The sequence below is a fragment of the Ischnura elegans genome, chromosome X (genome assembly GCF_921293095.1).
Source record: "Ischnura elegans chromosome X, ioIscEleg1.1, whole genome shotgun sequence".
Lineage (NCBI taxonomy): Eukaryota > Metazoa > Arthropoda > Insecta > Odonata > Coenagrionidae > Ischnura > Ischnura elegans.
The window spans coordinates 70,593,335-70,616,072 of NC_060259.1; the positions used below are offsets into that span (position 1 = coordinate 70,593,335).

A 22,738-nucleotide genomic window follows, 5' to 3' on the forward strand; every position below is an offset into this window, starting at 1 on the left:
AATAGTTGGCTGCCGCCCAGAGGGTCATGGTTCAAATCCCAGGTAATGCCTTCGGATACCCCCATATAAAATCCCCACTGTGCAACATGGCCCAAGGAAAGGAATTGAACCCTTACCCATCATATATGATATTCACATGCCTGTGGTAGTCAGGGGAGAGCTCTACTCTAACCAACCTTCAGGTAGAATCATCGAGTGAATTATAATTTAAACACATCTTAAAAATAGTTAAAAATTTCTCAGTGAGATAAATAACATTTTCAACCTAACCTTATTCAATTAGCAAATTTAAAATAGACACCAAACGTTAAACCATAAGTCAGTAAATGGATAATGAAAAGGAAAAATAAAAAGTCACCAACACCCACTCTGATTACGAACAAATAAAGACTACTCCAGGATGCTGTAACACATTTCTAAATAGCCATGGAAGATGTTTTGCACCTTATTCATAGTTTATGGAAAGATTTTGGTCATAGAATCCAAAGCCGACTAAAAAATAGCATTGGGATCTGATCACATGGGTGGCATTTTTTTGAGCCAGCTTTCAAGAGCTCTGAATGTGCAGAAATTACTGGATATTTCACTGCCCTTGCAAGATGTGAAATCAGGATTAAATATCTAAATAGCCCCACAGAGAACCTCCATTATCAACAAAAACAAACAATCACAAAAAATGCATTGATTTTCTACAAATAACACAGGCATTATCAACTATATGACTTTATGAGCATCATTTTAACCCCAGGATATTCAGGGTGTATAATTTGCACTCTAGACAGTTTTGACTTTTAAAGAAATTTCAACTTACAAGCGCGGCAAAACATCCAGGCTCAATAGCAAAAATACTTTGAGGAAATTTATTGAAATAGAATTTGTAAAATTTACCCTCATTTTTACTATCATAGAAATCATCCATGCATCCTCTTAAGCTTCATCATTCCATGGCCACTACATAAATCTAGTTATTCCTGATGGGTGCAATCTTCACTGAGCTGTTGCTACCCCACAGAAAAAATATTCAGCACTTGCTTGAAAAATGAGGCAGCAGGAAAATTTCATACTGATGGAAATTTTTCCTTCATTAGGAAAATCAGCTATTCATGCACCAAGAGAGATGATGATAATGAGCAAAGTTATACTCACAAATATTAATATTAGGAAATTAAACAGCTAAAAACAGAAGATAATAGGGGAGTTAAAGGAAGGCACCGATAAAACGATAATTCAATTGCTTTGAGTGTGGAGAGTTGCTGTTTCTTCATGTCGCCTCAGCTCAGGCAGGAGTAGGGTAATAAAGGCAGTTCCTATACTAAAAGGAACGAAGAAGCTTCACATAGCACAAGGAGGAAAGGGTTAAAATACAACCATTACCTTTTCCGGATGGTTTCCATTTCTACTCTTACTAATATCTCCCTCTAAACAGAGGCGAAAGTAGGAATTTTTTAGTAGGATAAGAAAACTAGTGTAACTTAAAGCAAACAAAGAGCAAAGCAAGACCAACGAACACTCGAGTGTAACCTTGAGATGTGCAGATCCCCCGACTTTCGTTTAACATTGTGGATTGGAGGCACAAACAGAAATCTATGTTAATGTGAGGCACGATGCTAAAGTTCTCACATTTACTGAAAATGTCATCGTCAAGGGCCGAGTTCCAAGGTTTCAATTACTCAGCCATGACTGGAGATTTCTCAAGCCGGGGGTTTGATTAAGCATAAATAAGAGGCCGAGAAAAATTTCATAACGATAACAATAGAAGAACATGGTACTCACCCACAATAAAATTGAATGAATAGAAAATAGCAAAAACTAAAGCTTTAGGCAAAAAATATTTTAATGGCATATAGTTGCTACCTCATACAGATAGGCATATTTCACCACAAAAAAATATAGACAAGCAGTCGTCTCCATTTCTTAAAGAATCTTATTCCAGACGTGATGAATAAATCAATTACATACTACTGCGGAGGAGGTGTTCTACAAGTACAAAGGATGATATAATTCCTTGATAACTAAAAAGCGGTATTTCTTAACTGAACAACAGTTATCACCAGCAAGACAGACAACCAATTCATTAACAGCTCGTTATCGTCCTATTTTAATGTTTTTGATAATGCCAGTTCGCAATTCGAGTCATGTAAAAACAGTAAAAACTATCAATACATTTCGCCAATTTTAGACTTGCATAACTAATAGGAGAGACCAGTATCCACCCACTTAATTTTGGCAACACTGTCACCAAAGTCAACTACGATAGTGTGATAGGTCACCGACAGAGGGAATTGCTACTCCCAAGTTGACGCGCTACTTTGGAAAATGAAAACCGTTCTCATCAATTGTGTACTTAATACACAATGGCAATATTTACTTAAATAATTATTAAAGGCAGTATAATTCGTCAAAAAATATTATACCAGTGAAACATGGACGCGGATTTTCGAGACAAATTTCTTCTAATGACCGTTTTTGCCCTCACTTGAATGTGTGTATTATTAAATATTGCTTGAAATTTTCCATTTTGTTTAATAGGTAGTGACCTAGGTTAGAATGAAAGTGGTAGTTATTCTATTCAAGTAATTTTTATATTTCGGGTTCACTAGCTTGCGCGTAAACTCGTGCAGAGGAGCCTTTAGAAAAACGAATAGAAATAAAAATATTTAGCTGAAGGAAAATTTCCTTTAACTCCTTATCACGTGTCTGGATCACTGAGACATTTCAGTTCATCTACACGTTTACATTAATGGTTTACATTTAATTGTGACATGTAGAATGGGAAGAAGATTTTAGCGAAGTTATTTTGAATGACACTTCGCGATTTATTTTTCTTACTCAAGCGTACTCGTTCCAATAATTTTCTTCTTAATGTAAAAGGGATATGAAAATTGAAATATGAGCTTAGTTTATTTGGTTTTGGGCTCACAGCGCATTTTTCTTTGTGAAATACGTACTCTCCATCTAGTTCAAAAACAATTACCTCTAAAATGGCGGTTTCCGCTCCTAGGACCAATAGAGTTGATTTCCGACGCTGACCTGTCAAAGTAGGTCACTATGCCGCGGAAAATAAAGCAGGAAGGTCAAACGGTGAAATTTAGTAATAAGTTGTATAAATATGATAATAATTTAATATTTTAGGTAGAAGTTGGTATCTATTGCTTAGATATTCAAGCAATTGACTCGTGCCCGATTTGTGTCCGACATTCTCGGCCTATTTTTTTTATTCCCCCGTCGTCGATTTGCTCTTGCTAGCCAAAGCCCTTTTCGCCGACTCCGCCGTATTGAAGTTGGCTGTGTGGTGGGTTACCTCTTCAAACATGGATTTTATTAGTGTTCGCCTGCTATGTTCTCATGAAAAAATATGGTTATTCCAGCTATCCCTTCACCATGCTGCAGTCAATGTTGGAATTATCGAAACACAGCCCTTTCGCTTGTCCTGTTCAGATAGCAAGCTGTGATGCATCACAGGCAGCTGATAAACCTTTGGTCCCTGGTAGGTCAATTGCTGCTGCTGCTACACCAGTATTGGAAGGTAAGGCTTTTACTACTCTTACAGGGTCGTATTATACACCGCCCGGTTGGTACTATCATATGATATCCTAACTTGTCCTTGCATCATTGGTGCATCAACAGTTAAATGATATATTCTCAATTGTGTGGAATATTTGTAATATCCGCAGAAATCTTAACGATTTATTTAGATGGCATGCCAATATGCTTGTTATATACTAACGAAATACCTCATATTAGAGTGGGAGAGATTGTGTCAGTAATCCAGTTGTGAAGGCAATGACTACTTGAATGGGCCTTATGATTTCCTCCCGCTGATTGTGAATGCTCCCTACTTTTTGCTTGTGTTTAGTCGTGCACCTGCGTTGTTTTCGGTATCACGCTTATTATTTCGTCAATTATCCAGTTGTGATAATCCCCTGAGTGGTTTAATGTCAACCACTATTCAGATTTTTCTTTGAATTACTGAAAAGGGAATTCAGTACAATTCTTGTGTAGTAGGATTCTTTAAATGACCCTCTGATTGTAGTTAATGTTTTATCTACGTTTTCAATTCATATCAGCACATAGAATGACATGTTTATGTTTTAGGCAGTTATCTGATGGTATCTCTAATTACTATATCAGATGAAAATGTTTCTCATTAAGGAGATTCTCTGTTGGTGAAACATTTGATGAAACAACCAGTACTGCAATCCGTAATGTACTTCTAACCTCGTCATTGAATTCTCTCTCTCTTGCCCAACGTCTTGCAGTGCCCAAAAAAACTTGAAGAACAAAGCAGTGGGAAGTGAAAGAAACAATTCTGCCTTTCATAATTTGCGTTCCTGTCTTGAAAACCTGCTTATGCATTCAATTATTGCAGTTTAAGGCTATGCTAAATTTTCAGTTGAGGTAAAAATGCTACAGCAAACCTATCCATACACGATTTTATGAATGGCTTCATTCATTTAAATCACCGAAATTCATGATGCAGTTTTGACCTAGCTTCATTTTCATAACTTCCTAGTTATTCACAATCGATCTCTAATATGTAAGCCATGTTTAATGGATTGTAAATATTATGATTCTTTTGCTGTATTAGTATATTTACCCCACTCATTTTATCAGTATATTGCATTATTTTTATTGAAAATTATTTATGTTTCTCGTTGTTATGGATTGTGAAATGTCCTGAACGAGGGGCTGTTATTTTGATAAATCGCCATTCAAATTGTTTGACAAGTCTCAGAGTAGCTCAATGTCCACATGCGTTATGCACAACTTGTATGGGGCCTAGTGTTCATTTCCATTAATGGTTTCCATCTAATGGAACTTGTCCTAGCATGTTAACAAATTGGAATAGATTCTGTAATTTCCATATTCATTCGTATCAGTGGGATGATTGAATGGTGAATTTTTGCATTTATTCTCATGTCAATTCACTCACAAATCAACTTGTGTATGTAGTATATTTATGTATCGTGAAACAAAATGCTAAAGGAAAAAATTTCAATAATGGCACTACATAATTTATTAGTTGGGGATTGGCAAGTAATATGGGATTCAATGAATAATATTTTTTAACCAAATTTACTTGTGTAAACTGTGTCCTATAATATCTGTATTTTCGAAGTGATCAATGTCAAGAATTTGTTTTTAAAAAAATATCAGTTTTCACTGGAGCCTGTCACAGTCTACATATATTTCTTTTACTAGACCTCTCTCGTATTTTTTTACATTATCCTTAGGCCATTTCTGTGATTTGTCATCTTTGGTATACACTATATTAGTTATATATTGAAACTCTTATAGTTGCTCTATTTAAAGCTTCAATAGATCATTTAGAGCTTCAGTAGATCGACCATCAGCTAAAAAGTGATGCTATTCTTGCTCTTCTTGACCTCTGTTTCTATCAGGTGCATAGTTTTTTTTTCTTACTTTCACTGTAATAAAAATAAAGGTGTTACATCTAAAGCCTTTTGAGCTTAGGAAATCTTATTTTTTTTATTAATCATGGTTTTACATTCATTTTATGCGTAAATATAGGTCTTAAATATAAAAACATGTTCTGATATTTCATACATTTGTTGAAATATGTACTTTAAGTTGAATTATTTTTAATATTAAATAATTTAGTTGGCCATATTTTTCATACATGTATTTATGATTATAGTCATTGTTATGTAGGCAAATGATATAACCTGTTTTCATGTGCATAATTGGGGTGGAATGAATCCTGTTTTCTACTTTGGCTGACATGGTGGATTTCTGGTGTGGAAGTGTAAATAAGAAGTATTTTATGTTCTTGAAATGTGTAGTTTTAGAAAATTTTACAACTTTTTTGAATTAAAATCAGAAATATTGAGCAAGCAAATTTTATACTAGCATACTATGAGTTAAAGTACTATCGTTATCAAAAGTATGTAGACACCCCATAGTTCCACTTAACTGATGGGGCTGGGTTGTGAAAACTTGTGAGGTTGGCTCACGAAGCAACCTGCATCACTCAGTCGTATGCCACCAAGAGCCGATTAGGATGGAGGACGCGACGCGACCTAGCCACTGAAGCTGGAGTCAAACTGCAGGAGCATGAGCCCAATCAGAATTAAGATTAGCGGATGGAATGTACTGGGGCAACTCACGTCCACACTCACATTGGGCTGTCGGAGTGTTTTCTTTCAGGCTCCGTGGCAGGGTTTTCCTATCTTTAGATTCATATTTGGATTCACCGTTTATCTCTTCCCTATATGTTGCTCCATGGCCAAGTAGGTCTATACTGTGTGCGGTAGTAGCGGTAAAGTTCTGGGAGGGTTCGAATCTGAAATTATAATAATTTTTTCACTTTTTAAAGGAAAGCCAACTCGCATGCCAACAAGAGCCGTCCTCGTTGGCTCTCGTTGGCATACGAGTGAGGGATGCATGGTCGCTTTATGTGCCAACCTCACAAGTTTTCATGACCCAGCCCCATCAAATAAGTGGGACTTTGTGGTGTCTACATACTTTTGAAAACGAAGTACCTAGTCAATATTGCTTTTGTGACATGAGTCTTGAATCTTTCATTCCGTGAAGTTGTGTGAATGCCTTTGTGTGACTATTCACAATTCTACTTTAATTGCATGGCTTAGTTCATCAAGTGTGATAGTCAATATTAACAGCAATATTATCATTAATATTAATTTTTTTAATTTCAGCATTTATTCCCTTGTATTGTTGTTTGTTGTGTTCAGTGCTGTGTATGCCTAAATGGTCAATAAAGCTAACATGAATTTAAAAAAGTGTTGCTAAAAACTTGAATTCTCTTCCCTTATATCCTCTAGAATTACCTTATATGTCTGAATATAGTCCCCCCTTTTTTTCCAAAAATGCCCATGGTAAAAGTAAAGGGGGGACTATATTCAAACGCATTTTTTAAAAAACTTTTCCCGAAACTGAAACCTCAAAATTAGGGGGGGGGGGGGTAAATATACTTAGATATTAGGAAAAATACGGTATGTCCATAATTTTATCTTTTCCATTTTTTTTTTATTATCTTATCAGTCAGTGAGACTATTTATCCTTGGATCATGTATTCCATCTATATCAGGGTGCTGACCACACCGAGATTGACAATTTACCCCTCCAAAACTTGATGACTCAACCCCATACTAACATTTTATTGAAAAAAAGTCTATTTGCTTCCAAATTTCTCTGCAAGTCAGCCTTCTCTTTATCCAAAAATCGTTTTCTTAAGGAATGTTAAGAAATCATGCAGTTAAATTTTGACTCCATAATTAGTTTCTTTTTGTATTTTTAGAGCAGATAGCTCTTCGTCCTAACTTACTGATATTATTGCAATTACTTGATGCATGATTAATTAATTACTTACAAACTTTTATTTTGCTGACCTCCCTGTAATTTTCATGTGCTTCTCCACAAATAGTAATGGCTAACTCTGCAGTGTGTATTCCTACCACCCTGGCACCCCTGTGTTAATAGCTACTTTTAATTCTACTTTCGTCATATCCTGATAATTTTCAAAATACTTGTCAGAAAAATTAATAGTAAGGGATTGATGTTCAATTTTCTAGTTTTTTCTCCTGTGTGGTTTTGCTCAAGTTGTTTTGCAAACCACGTTAGTAACTTGAAGCTGACCTCCTCAAGTGACTAATGATTTTAATACTTATCATTCTGTTAATTCTGCAGTTAGATTTTGTGTATGATCTTAAGTGATTGATGATGTGGAAATTACATGCCCTTGACAGTTCTTTTATTGTTACCAAATTTCTTGAACTGTGGAGTAGTATTGTGGTTATATGGCCTTTGAGTAGGAAAATAGTTGGTATTTTATTGGGAAATACCTCACCTAGTTTTGATTCTCTCATTTTGTTATATCTAATTGATTTGATTGAGACCAATTTTATCCACCAGTAATCCATTTGTTTATATCTGGTTCATTGAAATGTCTTCCAAGGTGCCTCATTTCGTCACTTTTTCAAGGAGAAAATTGTAATTCTTTGCCAAACTTGCCACCCAGTATCAAAAATACATATTTGAATAGAACTGATTGTGTCAAATTAGAAGTGGTAGAACTGTTTTGCCATAAGTGAAGGGGTTCCTCTTTATTTGATAATGAAATTTAGGGTTTCGTGGTTCCTCTGTAAGTGGAAACTGTAAAATATTTTTCTTTCCCGCAGTTTTGAAACTTAAAGAAAAATTTTCTATAATTTTTATTTGGATGGCAAGCACTCTACATTTTATATTTTTATTGCTCTTTAATTGTCATTCATTTATGAAAATAATGTGGACAGGTCATATTAGCTTCTGGAGGAATTGGAGTGGGTTAATTTTCATTTGCTGATGGATCTGTTGTTCTTCTTTTTTGCTCACTGGGCTCTATGTTTCATCGAGAATGAATGAAAAAGTCTTGATTAATGTGATTTGAAATATTGGATATTATTTTTTCGTTGATGATGTGATCACTTTATATTACGATGATTATTTTGACTCACATAGAACATCGTGGACAAAACAGTTTCTAAACTCTAATTTACATGTATGAAGTTTGAGGGCTGCCCACAAGGGGATGTATGGTCCAAATTTACATCTCCCATGTAAAAATTTGGGGGATTTTTAATATGCATATTATTTGGTAGTTTGAGGGTGGGGGAATGCACTATCAGTATTGGGGAGATGAGCTCCCACTCTTATAGTTGTTCAAATGGATGAACTTGAATAGCAACAGTAGATGGACACGCAATTCAAGAACCAAGCTGGTTCCAATGTATGAATATTTATGATGCTCTGGTCAAGTCAGTTGCTTTTAATTTATGAAATACGGAAAATGGTGGTGAAAAGTTTGGAAATATCTCTGTTGCCACTGAAGCCATTTGGGTATCTTTCTTTCTGTATGAAATTTTTGTCGAAGCAGAGAGCGCCATTCAATTATAAGCAGTGGCGTAACTATGGGGGGATGTTCTCCCCCCCCAAAGACTCAGAGAAATCAAAAAAATATTTAAAACTCTTGTCTGGATTTGATATATACTAAGTGCATCTGATAAAAGTTAAATTTTAAGTGCCAAAATGATGTAAAATGCGTTTTTAGGCATGTTATTTTTCAAAAATTTTCCATAAATCCCTGTGTTCTTGGGGGGGGGGGGGTAGCTCCCACTAAGCCCCCCAAAATCCCCCACATCCTCTCAAAGCATATTTCTAGTTATGCCACTGGTTATAAGTACCAAAATGCCTAACATTCCCAAAAATATGCTAGCTTCGTATATATAATAGTTCATTCGAACAGATGATTAGCCACATCTATTATTAACTAACCTAAATATACAGTATCAGCACATGTATGTGATGTGGAATAATAATGAAATGTCTATGTGGATGTGTTTTCATCATTAATGATGAAACCTTTTAACTAGTTGGTGCTTCAATCCCTCACCGTGCATGTGAGCGCCCTTATTACATCTGTAGATGTAGTGTCTTTGACTTCAAAAATGGTACAGAGTGGTTTGACTGGCGCCTGAATTAACCATCTTGTGACTTAACATCGAAGCATGGCGTGTGAAAACTTCCCTGCAAATGCTGGTTCCAGGTTATCGAACTGAAAGCGTAAGTACCTACAAAGATCATTTCAACGATGGAAGTTTGGTGTAGAATCACTTATATCCCCATTCCTTAGGTTACTTCATTATTACTATTTTTTCTGGCGTCAGATTATGTGATACCTCGGCAATAGACGAAAAATGGACCGTTGCCAATTCGGTCGTCTGCTGTTCTAAAGTTGGCTTGAATTCATGGCAATGGGCCGTTGACGTACGGTGAAGCAAATCAACTCCCGAGGCTGGAAGATAGCGAGAGTTCTAATGAAGCGTCTTCTCAGTTGGAAAGCTCTAACGAAAACTGAATGGTTATGAGAAGTTTGGTGTGTTGTTCATTTATCGTAGTCGGGTGTGTTTGAGAGCCTGTTTCGAAATAGGTTTACAAGTATCGGTATTGTTTTCCCTCCCCCGGTAAAATTTCTGCGAATAAACCAAAGGCGCTAACACCATAGTTTACCCTGTGAATACAATGGTCTCAGTAATATTTAAATGGAATGACCGTTTTTGGGCGTGAATAATTGCTTTCATGAACTAACAATTACATTTATTTTTCAAGAGCAAAATTGTTATCGTCGCCGATCCTCGATATCTTTCAAATGTAAGCGGGAATCAATTCGACGCCCTCCCCTACAGTGGAGTTTAAATGCGTACCTGAGAGGAGAGGACTTTTAGTAATTATTTTACGTCTATAACCTAGCATATGATGACTGTCTTCTATTATTTTCCTCTCATTCTTGCGGAAACATCTTTTAGGCTGTTTTAGATCGTGAAGGAATATTCGGCTCTCTGCGCGGCCGAATATTCCTGGAACCGCGCCAGTACCTTCATTACACCATCCTCAGCGGTAAATAGTGACGTAACATCTATCTCGCGAAAAACTATTCATATTTGGAGTAACATTCATGATGCCCATTTTCCTCACTCATAGGGAAGTAACCACTTGTGCTCTCTTTTGGCCCGAAATCGTTTACTACAGTAAGGAATACCATATCCCAAGCTATGGTGTATTACTTCCTCTCTTCGTTTTTCTTCGCTAAATTATTGTAGAGTTAAACGAGGGCGAATCCAGTCGGGGAAACTCCCCGTTCAGATCTCCTTTGCTCCACTCACCGATGCCGATGGATGGTCCAAATTCCCTGAAAAATTCCAATCCGCGGCCCCATCAAATGTTTGCGCCCCTTCAAGTAAATCCTCGATCTAGGACGGCATGAAATGTATCCAGTTTTGGGTCCTTATCGTTTCAGCTACTGTAGGAATGAATTAGTTATCTGGGCATTGGTAACCTTAAAGAATAAGTAGTTAAGAAATGTATCTCGTTAAGATCCCTCATACATCTCAATTTTATTGTTGGTGAGGATACTGTGGGCTCTCTGGAATTTTCTGTAGTGATTTTTCATGCCTTTGGCGCCCTTTGTGTCCGACTAAGTATTTGATTTTGCAAAAAAAATGATCAGTCAGACCAAATTAATAGAAATTACTAATTGTATAATATTTACCGGCTGATTTCCTCCGTGCGCACGTGAGTTGCGACTCTTTTGAAAGTTCTAGTGTTGCATAAAATTCACGTGGCCAAATTCCCCTGGCTCTGAGTGGCCTGAAACCAGTCGCCATTGCGTACATCGCGTAATCGCTACGTTGCAATTGTTACTTCGGGCTAGAGAACTCATTCACGTACAGGCCCTTATGTGCACTTTAATTTTTTTTTTTCTATTTTTTTAACGCCTGCAGCCTATTATCGACCTCCATTCTCGAAGTCCTTATTTGCGTACCTTACATTGCTGCCTTATTTCCCTATTGTAATCATCTGCTCCAGTGGCGCAAAAAGATCGTAATTTCGGAAGAAGGGAGGGGGAATCCGTATAACCGACCGTTACCGTTAACAGCACCGTACATTGGTTCAGGGCCGGAACTAGGAGTTTCGTCAGGGGAGGCAAAGATCAGTTTACCGCCCCCTCCCCTGTTTCCTCATTCTTCCCTGATTCCTCCTCCTCCCCCCTCCACCACTGAAACACAATGCATCCGTAAGCTATTTTTTTGAAATTCCGTAGTTGAAATTACTCATCGTATGTTTGCTATTAAGACGTTTTACTAATATTTTTGTTTAACAATACATAAGTTTATAATTATTTTTAAATAATTAAATAAGAAAAATGAATGAACCGTTTTTAATAAAATTGTCAAATTTTGCCGACCACTGAAATCTGCTGCCTGGTGCACGAGCCCCCTCTGCTCCGCTGTCGTAGCGGGCAAAATGTTAGGCGTTATCTCGTTACATGAGGCGATCGCGCCCGACAGGTCAATAGGGTGGTTTCCTATTATTTTTTTATTGCCTAAATCGAAAGATTATTACTCCTGGAGTACGTATTTCACGCCTTTAGATTTTTAAATGACGATATCTATTTTTCGCGATTAAATGAAGAGTGAAAATTTTCAAGCGCGCGAAAACGCGACGGGTAAGTATGAATGCCGGGAAAACACCCGTGTGACGTAGTTCTGGTTCCCGCTGCCGCAAGTGAAGTAACCTTGGGGCGAGGCTCTGAGCGCTGATACGACGCAGGATGCTAGATGGTAGCGCTTGGCTTAAATAAGGATAATTAATACCTTATCAAACGAAGAAAACTTTGCGACCATAGCCAGTTTTAATAGGTGATTATTAAGACATGTTTCCCTGAGCTCTGTGCCTCATGCATGCATTAGTAATCTCAGACGATGTAAAACTCCTATCTATTCGTATAGAAACAAGGTCCCTGCGACGTCACGTGGAGTGGCATCACATGGGCGCCAATCTGGCATTTTTCAAATGAGGTTAAAATTGACCATTGCCATTCGTCTAAACTGGGTTTTCTAAAACCAAATATATTATGAATACACTAACGGTGGGTAACGAATCGCTATCAATGCCTTTCGTTTTCTTTGATGAAGGAAACTACGCTATTTTGCCGTTTCATGCTGCAAGAATACTATAATTTTTGGTAGATTACACTGCAAAACATAAAAGAGATTGTGTTGCGGGCCTTACAGGATAAAAAAAAGTAATGTCATAGAGTCCTCTGGATGGCAGTTCTCTACACTACTCCCTCATAAGGTTTTATTGTGCACTCAAACTATGCATTATACTATCGAAAATCCAGGGGACTGATGTGATATACATACGTTTTCTTTGATGAAGGAAACCACCCTATTCAGGATTATTCGTCGAATTCAGTACAGTGATTTCGGCCCTTTGGGCTAGCCTCCCGAAGCAATAACTGGATTCTGCTTAGCAGTGGCGTAACTATGGGGGGAATCAGGGGGATTGATCCCCCCAAAGCCTCAGTCAATTTTATAGAGCCATAATGTTTTCCCTGTTGTGATGATTTCCCGCGGAATTACAAGTGAAACCCAAATGTTAAGTGCTAAAATGATGTAAAATGTATTTCCAGGCATGCCATTTGTCAAGCATTTTCTCAGGACCCTTCGACGCCTTGGGAGGTCGCCCACCCAGGCCCTCATTCCCCCCAGAGCATATTCCTAGTTAAGCCTCCGCTGCTTCGCAATAACTGAATATGATGAATTAATTGTTGTTGGGGGGCCAAGATCAACGTAGGGTCAAGTCAACTAATTTCAAACAAGGTCATTCCATGATATGATGTTTTTGAAAATATTCGAATAATAATAATATATGTATGGCAGATTATCGGTGCATGCCGCGGCAATGCCGTCGTGCCCGGGGGCGGATTAGAATCAAATTTTGGGAGAGGGTCATGACCTGGATTCGGGGAGTATGGAATACCATCCGGAAGAGAGGAGCGTTCTCCCATGTAAAATTTTTAACAATCCTCATTTTTTTACGCATTTTGGGGCCTAAAATTTCATTTTTATTTTTTATAACAGATGAAATTGAACAATTTTAGAGATGTAAGGATGCAAAAACTATTAAGCTAATAAAAATTGAAAAAAAAACTTGGGGGGAAAAGCAGGGTTTATAAAAATCATGATTTTTTTCAAAAAATCATTTTTGTTGATTTTTTTTATTTAAATCGGATTTTATTGATTTAAATGAGATTTTTATGATTCTCCATTCATCAAAAATTCATTTATTTGCAAAACTAACTATTTGGGCAGCATATTGGAGAATGATCGTTTGCAGAAACAACAAGAGGCAACATACTCTAAACTCAATACAACATTTAGTCAATCAGGGGAGAGAACTATGGAAATGCCAATGGTATCAAATTAAAAATAACACCAGCATAATATAAAATTGCCATTGGAAGTATCAAATGTACTATATTCTGCGGTTCTAAAGCATATGAAGTTTAGACAAATTCTGTAATTGCAACTTTGTATGGTGCCTACGCTTAGAAGTTAAATCAGAAAACAATTTTTTTCAACGGATACACTAGTATTCTAACCAAAGCCATTTTTTTAAATTTTCATGTTACATGCATTCCTACAATATCATTTCTATTTAAGAGCCACCATTGTGCTGATAACTGTCGATTCATTGTATTAATTAAGAAATAAAAATTAAAATTATGCACTTACAGCTTCCTTTTCTTGACTCTTTAAAAATCAAACATATAGATCACGATCGCGATTTAAATCACCTGATTTTTTGAAATAAAAATCAAGTGATTTAAATCGCGATTTAAATCAAAGTGATTTAAATCAATCAACCCTGGGGAAAAGTAAAGCTCTCTGATCTCCCTCTAAATTCGCCCCTGCTCGCGCGTGACTCATTAAACTAATTTTTACAGTGGTACTTAATTTGTTCTTCATTCTTCCCACAACGGAGAGGTCCGTGCCCTCTGACCCATGTTATAGACGCCTCTAATCTGCGTATTCCTATCGTTACGTGTGACCTTTTCAATCGCTTTTTTTATTTCGTGTAGCTTTACTATAGGGTCTGTTTCCCTCCAACGTATGTACTTTCGAAATAATTTGTTCAACCTGCTTAAGTCTATGGGATCAACAAGCATTGCAAAACCTCGTGACTTAATTGTCGTGTCATGGATGCGGATGACATATTTCCCTTTCTAGTTTTCCAACGCATCAACCGATGCCCTCAAATCCTACGATGACAACGACTGAGTTCCCACTCAACCGTGAAAACCTTAAAACCGTGAATTTCGTCTACCGTGAAAAAAACTGGAAATAGCCGTGAATTTCGTCGTAAAACCTTAAAAACCTCTCAAACTTGATTATAGGTCTATGATTGACAGATCAAAAGAAAAATCGATGCGTCGATCATTATTTCAAGGTCAGTCACTCGCAGACACTGTCCACCCATTTATCTGCACACGTATATTCGAAGCGCAAATATTGGTCCGTGTGCCATGACGATACACAGACCTTAAGCCTGTGATTGGAAGACCGGTAGCTAAAGTGTTCATTAATCCTGACGAAAAATTGACTCCCCTCCCAGTGGCGCAGCGAGGGGGGGGTATTGGGGGATAAACCCCCCCCCCCCCCGAGCTCAAGGAAATGTTTAAGTTTTATCCATTTTACTTAATTGGATTGATATTACTAATAGAATAGTGTAATAATTTATAAAATATTCCCCAGAAAGTCGTAAAACCCACAATTTTGAACCATTCGTCTTAAAATTCCGCAATTTATTAATCTCGCACCTAAGGCTTATCCTGGTGGGTATTCCACAAAGCCACACACACCGGTATCAGTTGCACCTAACCCCCCCCCCCCCCCCGGCCTTAATTCCTAGCTGCGCCCCTGTTCCCTGCCACCCTCCATTTCCCACTCACAACCTTTAGCCGGCTCTAAATTTTGGCAACTGATGGCGTCCTAAAAACAGTTTCATTGCTGCGTTTGCATTCCCGGCGGTTATCGCGTTTGCTAAATTTTTAGTTTAGTTAAAAGTGCGGCCGGTTATTGTTACGTGATCACTATTTCTTCCTAAAATGGCTTATCAAAAGACCGTGAATTTGGCGAAATTTATACCCTGAAAACCTGGAAAAAACCGTGAATTTTATAATTTAGTTTGAGTGGGAACCCGGAACGAGTACCTAATTAATGACTCGGGGTCTGTACACCATGCTTACGTAAAGATAATTTTTCAAGGGCCGGATTAAAGTCGTTTTATCGGGGGATGGCGGTTCGTTACTTTCCGTGGCGCCTTGGTGTTGATAATTCCTGCCAGCGATAATGCGTCGGAAGTTTGATGTGGGCGTTCTATTAATTGCCTTAAGATCTCCTCAATTATATTAAAACATTTTTTGCTGAGCTGGCCAAATTTTACTTGAATTTGAGAGTCACCTTAAAGATTACCATATTTTCTATAGTTGCAGCAATTACAGGAGGGTGGGGGGTCGGCCGCCCCCTCCCCCTTAATCTGCCACCTTATTGTTCAAGTCTGAGGTGCCTAGTAGATGTGGTGCAATGAGCACCATCAAGATTTTTGGGGGATAGGGGAGGATGAAGAAAGGGAGCGACCGCCAATAGCATGCGATTTGCTATTTTTTTCAGGAATATTTTTTTACAACATGTATTTATAAGTAATTATATATGTGCCTCTTGTCCTTGGTGAAATGTCTTGTAGGGTAAGGACTACGTCCTTTCTAGTGAATTCATCTAAGATTTAAAGATTCAATGGGCGACTTTACTCTGTAGGAACTGTCAAGTTTAACGATAAATTTGAGTGAGCCACATTTGGATGGTACAGCACCGTTGAAATTATAGAGTCGTATTCTGTAGAATAAAAATACATTGCTCCTAATTTTCTCTTTGAAAGTGAAGAAAAAAGAATTTTGATAAACTTTTTCCATTCGCGACCATTTTGCAAATTTTCAGTTAAAACCAATTATTTTCAAATTGATTTTAGTTGTTATTATTATGCTAAATGCTTTGTAATTTGTGATATTGCATTGCACATTGTGTGTTTTAACATGTACGCCTTTTAATATTTTCAGAGGGTATAACATGTGAATTTGGGTCAACAAAATACTTTGCCCTCTGTGGGCTGGGAGGCATTTTGTCTTGCGGTATCACCCATACGGCTATAGTTCCTCTGGATCTTGTAAAATGCCGTATCCAAGTGGACCCCGCAAAGTACAAATCAGTTTTCCATGGTTTCAAGGTAAGCAAGAGTTACACTCACGGTAGCATTATTAATTTTTCGTGTCCCGCAATAACTTATGTGCATGAAATAAATTTCCCAGTAATATCATGAAAATATTAATGTACGTATTTCAGAATGTTGATAAAAAAAAGTATTACAAGAGGTAGAAATTAGCAAAACGAATTCAAGCGCCACCAAAAAAGGTTCACACGGCGAGGCATTATACAGCAACAATAAGCGGAGAAAAAATTATGTATACTAAAGAAATAGCCGAAATTTTGGCCTTCTCCTCTTATGCGGCGAAAAGGTTAAAATGCGTTTCGTGGGCGCGAGGAGCAGGTACTTCAAAAATGGGCGTGGTACACCCTCCAAAAGGTCGCTAATCCGGGACCCTATCCTCGACGAGCTAACCCACGCATGACCGTCTCATCGGCCCTACCAGCGGGGGTCAAAAAGTGACCGCTCTGACTGCATTTTGAAAATCAATCAGTCAATCCGATCATCAAAAAATGATTGTTTTCATCGCACTCCTGCCAATCAAGCAATCAAGTACGTCTTTAAACCGTGTTTCTGCGATGAAAAATAACGATTTTGTTAACTTTGCTAAAAACGTGGCTGCGGACCACCGGGAAATGGCCATTTTAGCAAAGTTAACAAAATCGTTATTTTTCATCGCAGAAACACGGTTTAAAGACGTACTTGATTGCTTGATTGGCAGGAGTGCGATGAAAACATTCATTTTTTGATGATCGGATTGATTGATTGATTTTCAAAATGCAGTCAGAGCGGTCACTTTTTAAACCCCGCTGGTAGGGTCGATGATACGGTCCTGCTTGGGTGAGCTCGTCGAGGAAAGGTCCTGGATTAGGGACCCTTCGAAGTGCTTTTGCGAAAGTGAATGGCAGGGAGGAAGAAAAAGGACGTCCACAGCAGTCTGCCGTGCGAACGTATTAGGTACGTTCACAGCAGTGAAAGGGTTAATTTTATTATGGGGCATCATACGATTCAAGAAGCAAGTAACGTAACGTCGCAACGATGACTTCGTTGCATTGAGTTCGTGTTGGCCGTATGTAAAAGGGGAGATATATAAGATGAAACCTCCAGGAAGCAGCGTTATCGTTGTGCACGCCTGAACTTGAAGAAGCTTACTATAAACGCAGCTCCAAGTTATATAGGAAAACTATGCGGATGAGAGGGGTTTATGCTTTCGAAACTCTATGATTGGTCCGAATTAACCAGAAATGAGAAGAAATATCTTTTTTTTTCTTAGGGGCTTGCTTTGTGCTGGCTCCGCGAGGGAGACTTTTTCAACAGGATTTAGTTTTAAAATTTGGATGGCGTACATTTATAAATTGGTGGAATATATTTGTTGTATAAAAACTTTCACGGGTGGAGAAAAATTGTTATTTTAGGTTCCTTCGTCAATAGGAAGAACGGCAAACGTTTCTTATCCTCTGCCGGAGACCTTATCAGGGTTAATAATCTCGCTTACATTGCACGTCAATATACATCTTCGTTGGAGTTTCGAATATTCCAGACGGTGTTCCTCCTTCTAGCAACTATTGGTGGCCACATTACTTATTCTTTGTCCATTATCTCTGTTATAAGTATTGTTAAATGACTAAGAGACATATTTATGCTAATAATGACATAATTAACTCTGATGAGTTCTCTTCTACAAATACATACTTCCCCGCAAGCTGCATCAGTAGGCGTGCGGCAGGAAGTGAAGAAACGTCCGTAAGGATCTTAAATTTCACTCCTCTGCTTCTCAGTTTGAAAATTCCTCTGCATACTTTTGCTAAATTACAGCCCCTAACCGACAACGAATTATTCTCTCTCCTCTAGAATAACAACCTGAAACCCTAATATAAAGTCCCTAAAACCGCTTTCTTATATTTCCATATCCCTTTCCTTTAATTCACCTAACTGATATGCCATGACTTGACCACATTATTTGAATCTAATAATAATTGAAAAAAGTAGTAGACAGCTTAAGACGGGAAACTACTGTAATAATGAAAGAGAAATATGTTGCGTGCGTGCGTTCAAGTAAAGGAGAAGAAGCTTTGACCCTTTTCAACATTGACGCGGGTAGCCAAAGAAAATTCTGTTTTACATATATTTTTTCTATCGATTCTATCCTATTTTTTCTGTATTTTTTTGCCTTAGTGTAGCTGCGAGCTTAAGGAATCTCCGATTAATAAAATTCAATGCTTGGTTCGACTTTATCAAATTTTTCGTTCTTAAGTAAAAATAATTGAGTTATTTCTTTTCAATGAAATTATGAGATGAAATTCTTATCCTCCTTCTACAGGTTACACTCCAGGAAGATGGTTTCCGGGGACTTGGCAAGGGCTGGGCTCCCACATTCTTCGGCTATTCCATGCAGGTCAGCTTCTATTTACAAAGTTTGCTGAGGAATGAATGGTGAATATTTTTCTTACGTTTTAGCTCAATAACTCAAGCATTTTTTTTTCTTCATGTGATGCAGGGTCTGTGCAAGTTTGGTTTCTATGAAATCTTTAAAGTCTTTTACTCAAACTTAATTGGCGAAGAGAACTCATACGTGTGGAGGACATCTCTTTATCTTGCCGCTTCTGCGTCCGCAGAATTCTTCGCTGATATCGCGCTCAGTCCAATGGAAGCCGCTAAGGTCAGTTCAACGGGAGTTATTGCATTATTTATCATTTCCCAGACTCCAAAAATCATAATTTGTTTTCGTATCCTTTCAAACGCTGCAGGTGCGAATCCAAACACAACCTGGATTTGTGAGCACTTTGAGGGAAGCACTGCCTCTTATGTACAAAGACGAAGGCTTGGGCGGATTCTACAAGGGCTTGGTTCCTTTGTGGATGAGGCAAATCCCTTACACCATGATGAAGTTCGCCTGCTTCGAAAGAACTGTTGAACTTTTGTACAAGTAAGTACCATTCATTTCTCTGCTTAGCCATCATTCATTATTCTATCATTCGTAATAACTTCCTTTTTCGGTCCAGTTATGTGTTAAAAATATGCGAGGAACATATGTTGGTATAAATACACGAAACTGATGGCCATAGGTTGGGTGTCAATGATTTTTATGGCTCACAATTGTTTTTTTTCTTTCTTCAGACACGTAGTACCTAAGCCCCGTGCAGATTGTACCAAGGGAGAGCAATTGGTGGTCACTTTCGCTGCTGGCTACATTGCCGGCGTGTTCTGCGCGATTGTATCACATCCAGCCGATACAGTTGTTTCCAAGCTCAACCAAGAGAAGGGATCAACGGCTCTCGAAGCTGCCAAGAAATTGGGAATGATGGGTAATTAGATACCTAAGTGGCTAATTATTTCTCTAAGTTTCTATGTGTTGCTTTGCTCTCTGTACAACTAATGTAATGTAAATTAAGTATGTCTTTTTTTTGAATGAGTGTGATTTAATAATTATTGTTAGTAAGATATCCCAGCTCGAGTTCAGTTTTAGGAAAATAATTTTTCCATGGGGTGAATTCTCATACTTCATGTAAACTGGCGTGTGACTCCGTAAAATTTCACCGCTAGCTGATTCCGCAGTTGTTTTTTTATTTAGCATATTTTCACGTTTATGTGTCTATAAATTGAAATTCACTCCTGTAGATACTTACAGTCGTGGAGGGAATCCAGTGGGGATGTGTATGGAACCGTGTGAGATTATTCCAAGCAAAAAAAAAATTCATCGAGGAGGATTGAACTGTTGCTTTCAGGATCTTCTATCACCTTAAACAACACACTTCATTGTTCTCCTTTGGAATCATCTTAAACGGCTTCCCCAAGAGGGATGAACTTCAAACTGATCGGAATAATTGCGAACGGTTGATACCATGTGGTTGGCAAATGGATCGGAATTTGTGGTAATCAAAATTTGTCACTCTGATTACGAAATAAATCCTCGCAGCGAGTCTTCGAAACGGAAAATATCAGATAACCTAATCCCGATCGCTTTCCTGGAGTGTAATCTATAGGAGGAGGACAAGAATTTCATCAATATTATAATATCATTGAAAAGAAATAATTCATTAGTTTTCTCGTAAATGAAAAGAAAACTATCGAATTCCATTAATTTATTTTAAGGTACCACTACTTTCGACGCAGCGGCGTCATCTTCAGCCACTCGAAGCCAATGGCTCGTAATGGAAACCGATCAGAATGATTCTGATCAGTGTCAGAGTCACCCTCTCCTAGGTGAAAGCAAAAACAAATGGTTCGAAATGTGCAGAGAATATCGAAAGCGATATGTAGGAGACAGTGTGGTGATCGATATAGTGAGAATGAATGGAAGGATAAAGAATAAGGGAGGGAACTTTAGGTGATCGGGATAGTAATAATTTTAAGAATAAAATATTAGTTTATATGACTTATTAATGAAAATAAATGCATCTCGGAGGCTACACTTACCTCTATAGGATTTGGCATTTGCCTCTCAGCAGAAAAGTGCCACGAGTCTATATATCAGCTTTGTCGAAAGTTTATTGTTCAAATTAATAATTATGCAGCTACTTAACTTTTGAATTAAAATAAAGGTATAAATTATGTAGTTATCTATTTATTTTTTGACAGTCAAATGGAAAAGATCACGTTTATGTGCCAAAAATGACATCATGGAATTTTTTTTAGATTGTCTCATTTTATTTAAATACTTATAATATTATATCTTAACTTCAGGCTTAACTGTTTCAATTTTTTCCATGATGGAAGAAAAAATGAGCTTCGCAAGGTTCATTAATATATTTAAAAAAGCAATACCTGGATTTCACAACTTAGTTATATACCTGAAGATGTAACTTCTATCGAACCCGGGTCGTGCTTTTTTAAATATACCTATTAATTAACCGTACAAAGTTTATTATTTTACCCATGGCATTTCTCGCTAGTACCACTCAAAGTAGGTTACACCCATAGGGTTATAGCGTCTGTAAATCATTTCTATTCCAAATTTTTAATTCCTACCCCTTTCTTCTCATCAGGCCTGTGGAAGGGATTGGCACCCAGGATCGTGATGATTGGTACCCTCACAGCCGCTCAATGGTTCATCTACGATGCCGTTAAAGTTTGGCTGGGCATTCCAAGACCCCCGCCCCCTGAGATGCCGGAGTCCCTCAAGAAGAAGCTTGCAGCCGCAGGGCAGTTGTAAATGTGAAGATTTGCGAAACGTTTGAATGGGAGCGTAAGAGGACATTTTCGGCTCTAACAAGCTTGAAGCACAAACAAAGGCGGAGGACCCGTAAAAAGTTTTTGAAGGAGACGGCGTTAGAAAAGTGGTGTTGTAACAGACTCTTGAAAACATTGGCTGTTTCATCGTAGTTATATTTGGTCGCTATTGTATTTATGATATGTATTTAGCTTGAAAAAAGAGTAAAATAAATGGAAATATTTATTCTGTATTTTAGCCCTTGTTACATCTTGTTCCATAAGCTTCACGAGAGGTCAAGGGTTCAAACTTCCCCGAAAGGCGTGGGAGAAACGGTCTTAATCGTACCTCCTCCAAATTAGCCTCCCGGAAATCTACCCCCTTTCCAAGTGAATCCCCCAAATTGCCGTCTTTACCCCAATGATGAAGGAATATTCCAGTCCAGAAATAAATAGTTCCATCCCCATCTCCGCATGCCGGTACTTCCTTGCCACTGATATCTGATAGCACATCCAACCGAAGATCTAGTTCGCTGTACTCAACGTGAACGTTTAAGATTCATCTGCCATTATAGTCTTCCAACACGTAGGTGCCTAAATTGTGATTTCCAGCAGTTTGTTTTTCCTCACAGGCGGAACTTTCCCCGCGTGACCAGCCTGTGGGCAGCCCTGGGATTTCCCTTTTCGGGGACCACCGATGACCCGCGTCTATCACCTCAGCTCCATTCCGCAATAAAGTAAGGGGCCCTGAATTAAGTTCCAGCCGAGCAAGGGCGTGGAGGAGTTCAAACTCGCTAAAATGTTTGAGAGATATGTTCTTGAGCGTACCATCTCCACCCTAACTCCCCCTGAATTTTACACCTCTTCAATCAAACCCCCCTCAATAAAAAATGTCCCACCCGCAGCCTTGCAGCCAGTGGTGCTGCACCAACCCTAGTTGTTTAGTAAAATTGTTTCCAAGAATGTG

At 38.1% G+C, this 22,738-nt stretch overlaps 1 protein-coding gene across 1 annotated transcript; it reads left to right on the top strand.

Moving 5' to 3' along the window:
• Nucleotides 1–3,117: 3,117 nt before the first annotated feature.
• Nucleotides 3,118–22,025, top strand: LOC124170729 (phosphate carrier protein, mitochondrial-like). Its single transcript, XM_046549627.1, has 8 exons — nucleotides 3,118–3,292; nucleotides 3,369–3,526; nucleotides 16,478–16,644; nucleotides 18,944–19,018; nucleotides 19,121–19,282; nucleotides 19,371–19,549; nucleotides 19,741–19,928; nucleotides 21,609–22,025. The coding sequence occupies exons 2-8, from the start codon at nucleotides 3,382–3,384 to the stop codon at nucleotides 21,773–21,775; spliced, it is 1,083 nt and encodes a 360-aa protein (XP_046405583.1). The 5' UTR covers nucleotides 3,118–3,292; nucleotides 3,369–3,381; the 3' UTR covers nucleotides 21,776–22,025.
• Nucleotides 22,026–22,738: the final 713 nt, after the last annotated feature.

What these genes read in the sequence shown, in the direction of transcription:
- LOC124170729 (XM_046549627.1), top strand. Translation starts at nt 3,382, where the DNA reads ATGCTGCAGTCAATGTTGGAATTATCGAAACACAGCCCTTTCGCTTGT. An exon ending in TCTTCGGCTATTCCATGCAG is followed by an intron (nt 19,019 to 19,120) that starts GTCAGCTTCTAT and finishes CATGTGATGCAG; the next exon opens with GGTCTGTGCAAGTTTGGTTT. An exon ending in GTCCAATGGAAGCCGCTAAG is followed by an intron (nt 19,283 to 19,370) that starts GTCAGTTCAACG and finishes CAAACGCTGCAG; the next exon opens with GTGCGAATCCAAACACAACC.